Consider the following 4390-nt stretch of genomic DNA (forward strand, 5'->3'; position numbering starts at 1 on the left):
TTTATTGTTGTTGTGCTTTTTAATTAAGAATAACAATGAATCTATCTTTTGTTTTAGTCTTAAAAAAATGAAAGGTTTGTAGAATGTTAACCACCTTCGTTTCCATATAACTATAAACTATGATAAAAGTTCATCAGCATGCATTGAATAATCCCATGTTTGTAGCGCAAAAAAAAAATATTGCAAGCAAATCATGTGCTCGTGCGACCAGCTGAGCAAGTTGCAAAAGAGCGACCAGTGGCAAGAATGAGTCTGGAGCCCTGTACAGGCTATACAGTGCATGAAAAGCTAACTGGTGGTCTTCTGTTTCTTTTGGTGTATGACTTGTGTCGTATAAAAAGCACAATGTCTGAAACAACCGCGGTTAGATCAAATAATCGCGATTAGACGGTTATTTAATTATCGCAACAGGCCTACTTCTTGCATTATTATGCTGTTACATTACAATTATTTATTCAGTGGCATAAAATGGTCTTTAAAATGACAATAATATCGCTTATCGCAATTATTTCTGGGGCAATATATCGCACAACAAAAAGGTGTTATCGTGACAGGCCTAGTTGCTAGGGTGTTCTGCGCGGTTGCTAGGGTGTACTGTGTGGTTGCTAGGGTGTTCTGCGTGGTTGCTAGGCGGCTGCTCACTGTCTTCTGCGTGTGTTTTCAGGAGGTTTGAAGCAGTGGTTCTGCAGGGAAAGAGTCCCACGATGGAGATGCTGTTCGACTGGGGAACCACAGACTGCACTGTTGGAGATCTGGTGGAGATTCTGCTCCGTCACCAGCTGCTCGCCGCCGTCAGCGTCCTGCTGCCCGATCACAGCACCTGCCACGCCTCTGCAGGTACTCCAGCATCACTTTACCTTGATCTTTTCTGTTGCTGGCACACAATTGTGGAATAGTCTCCCTCTATCTATAAGATTAATTTCCACAGAGTCTGAATTTAAATCCAAGTTAAAAACTTACCTTTTCTCTCAGGCTTACAACTGTCGAATTTTTTGGGTTTTTGATGTTAACTCCTCTTATCATTGCTTTGCTGTCTTTTTATTCTTTCTGTCTCTTTTTTAGATATATGTGACCCTGGAGCACGAAAGAAGTCTTAAGTCGCTGGGGTATATTTGTAGCAATAGCCAACAATACATTGTATGAGTCAAAATTATTGATTTTTCTTTTATGCCAAAAATCATTAGGATATTCAGTAAAGATCATGTTCCATGAAGATATTTGTAAATGTCCTACCGTAAATATATCAAAACTTAATTTTTGATTAGTAATATGTATTGCTAAGAACTTCATTTGGACAACTTTAAAGATGATTTTCTCAATATTTAGATTTTTTTGCACCCTCAGATTCCAGATTTTCTAATAGTTGTATCTCAGCCAAATATTGTCCTATCCTAACAAACCATACATCAATGGAAAGATTATTTAATTTATATCATTAAAAAAAATTGACCCTTATAACTGGTTTTGTGGTCCAGGGTCACAATTATCCTTTGTCTTTCTGTACAGCACAATGGTCAACTACTGTTGTTTTTATTTGTGCTATATAAATCAAATTTGCTGTGCTTTATGGGATGATCTCAGTAAGGTCTGTAGTTCTCAGTGTCGCGCTGATGTTTGACTCCAGGCTCCTCCGGCGCATCGCTCAGCACACTGCAGTGTGAAGCAGCGGAGCGTCCGTCCGAGGCGTGTCTGCAGGCGTGCATGCGTCCTGAGATGATCACCAAACCTGTCAGCAGACCCGTGGTGATGGAGCCGGACAGCAGCTCCGGGCCGGAGGAGAACACCTGGAGCACCACTGAAGAAGGTACCTGACACGTACAGTACAGTCAAACCAACCATTATTCACACACCAGATAGCATTTGTGATATCTTTTTACTAGCGGGTGCAGGACACTATAGTATGGAAGCCCTATCTGCCACTGAATAAAAAAAATAAAATAGGTAATTGCGACTTTTTATCTCACAATTCTGACCTTTTTTCTCACTATTGTGAGTTTACATCTCAGGATTGCCTGATACAAACTTGCAATGTTTTTTCTCAGAATTGTGAGATGTAAAAATTTGTTTTCCCCTTAGAACTGGACTTTATAACAATTCTTTCGCAATTCTGACTTTATTTAAATCATTCTAATATGCTGATTTGCTGCTCAAGAAACATTTCTGATTATTATCAATGTTCAAAACAGTTTTTGCTGCTTCATATTTTTTTGCAGCCTGTGATGCATAAATCTGATAATTCTGATAAATCAGAATATTAGAATGATTTCTAAAGAATCACGTGACACTGAAGACTGAAGATGGAGCTTTGATCACAGAAATAAATTACATTTTAAAGTATATTAAAATATTGTTTTAAATTGCAATAATATTTTACTGTTTTTTTTCTGAAATATATATTTTTTTCATTTATTTTATTCTATTCCTATTCTATCTATTGCACACCTGTACGTGCAATTTATTAATTTTTTTGTGGTTTATTTATATTTATGCATCACGTGACACTGAAGACTGGAGTTATAATGCCTTCAATTTAGCTTTGATCACAGAAATAAATGACATTTTAACAGATATTAAAATAGAAAACTATTGTTTTAAATTGCAATAATATTTCAGTTTTTTTCTGATTTTTTTTTTTTTTCATTTTTTTTTTTTTATTCCTATTCTATCTATAGCACACCTGTACGTGCAATTTATTCTTTTTTTGTGGTTTATTTATATTTATGCATGTGCATTTTATTCACATCTCATTTTTATTATCTGTGTGTTGTTGTCAGCAATAGTGTGCACCCTTAATTTACAGAGAAAAGAAGGTCCGGGACAAATCTGTTGATGGAAAAATCTCCGTACAAGTTCTTTGTGCATTTTTCTACTTGTTACTTTGCACTTTTTGTTAGAAAATGTTTATTTACTATTTATTCAAGTTTTTTAAGGTGGTGCCATTTGTGTCATTTAATGTTAATCAAAAAACAAAAGACAAAGAGAAAAACTAGCTCATGAAACTTGTTTTTTTTTTTTTTCATTTATTTTATTCTATTCCTATTCTATCTATAGCACACCTGTACGTGCAATTTATTCTTTTTTTGTGGTTTATTTATATTTATGCATGTGCATTTTATTCACATCTCATTTTTATTATCTGTGTGTTGTTGTTGTCTCTGTGTACTGGAAGCTTGTGACACTAAAACAGATTCCTTGTATGTGCAAACTCTTTCTGACTTTCTGACTAAACGCAGCCTTGATACGCAGAAGAAACTTCTTTAAAAATTTGTATTTTTTTTTTATGCAAGTAAAGAATGTGCCAATGTTTACATGTGCCAAATACAGAATCCCTCGGACCAAACAAACCAATCAGTTTTTCAGTGGCAGTGTACCATGAGTTCAGACAGCGGTTACCCATCAGCCACCTCTCTCCAGCAGGTTTCTACACGTTCACGCACCGCGAGCTGACGGTCATGACGAGCGGCTGGGATGAGCGGCCCGTGAAGCACGGCGGGTGTTTGCTGGGCGCCGGCGGCTTTGGCGTCGTGTTCAGAGGCTCTATGTGCGGCGGCACAGACGTAGCTGTGAAAAAACTCAACCCTGTGAGTCAGCAGCGCTCGGAAATCATGTTTTACTCACTCTAATTAACTGAGAAAGTCGACCGGTTTCATGAGTCTGCCACCTATATTCTGCATTTGAATGAATGCAGACAGTAAATACGATGTGAATTAACTTCTAAAGTGTCTATCAGCACATAATAGTCACATTTAATTCCAATTGTAGTTGGACGACAGCTCACTTGAAGATCTCAAGACTCAGTTTAATCAAGAGATTCAAATACTCAGGAGGTAACAATATATTAAATTATTACGTTTCATAATTTTTATCATTTGCATTACATTATAAAAAAGTATGGATTGATTGTATTTTATTATATTAATATAAAAATATTATATATAATGCATAATCATAAATAGTCAAAGATTGTTGATATTGTATGTATTGTATATAAATTTACACATATATGATTTTTGATTCATCAGTAATAATGCAAGATACTTTTTTCATAAATGTGTATTTTTTTTGTATTCAGTATTAATTTGTTATAGTTTTCATTAAAGTTCTTTTTATAATTACATTATCACTATTATAAGTTATAAATATATACTATATAAAAACAGTTTATAAATATAATTATAAAATTATATTTATATTAATATAACAATATTATGTTATGCATCATATTTATAAATAATAATATATTCCTCATTTGTCCAATTATAAAGGATGAATTAAATATTATATATATATATTAGTGCTGTCAAATGAATGAATATATGAGTGTGTACTGTGTTTATTTATTATGTATATATAAATACACACACATGCATGTATATATTTCAGAAAAATA

The 4390-nt window shown here is 34.4% G+C and overlaps 1 protein-coding gene across 3 annotated transcripts in view; it reads left to right on the plus strand.

Moving 5' to 3' along the window:
- Positions 1–4390, plus strand: part of irak4 (interleukin-1 receptor-associated kinase 4) — a 16236-nt gene that overhangs the window by 2773 nt on the left and 9073 nt on the right. For 2 of the 3 annotated variants that reach the window (XM_016494756.1, XM_016494757.1), the window contains exons 2-5: positions 665–837; positions 1625–1804; positions 3415–3581; positions 3763–3827. In XM_016494756.1, coding sequence (XP_016350242.1) covers positions 665–837; positions 1625–1804; positions 3415–3581; positions 3763–3827 — 585 coding nt within the window. The remainder of the gene's footprint in view (positions 1–664; positions 838–1624; positions 1805–3414; positions 3582–3762; positions 3828–4390) is intronic. The other variant, XM_016494758.1, reaches the window with a different exon arrangement.

This window comes from Sinocyclocheilus anshuiensis, unplaced genomic scaffold (genome assembly GCF_001515605.1).
Source record: "Sinocyclocheilus anshuiensis isolate Anshui unplaced genomic scaffold, SAMN03320099.WGS_v1.1 scaffold923, whole genome shotgun sequence".
NCBI lineage: Eukaryota > Metazoa > Chordata > Actinopteri > Cypriniformes > Cyprinidae > Sinocyclocheilus > Sinocyclocheilus anshuiensis.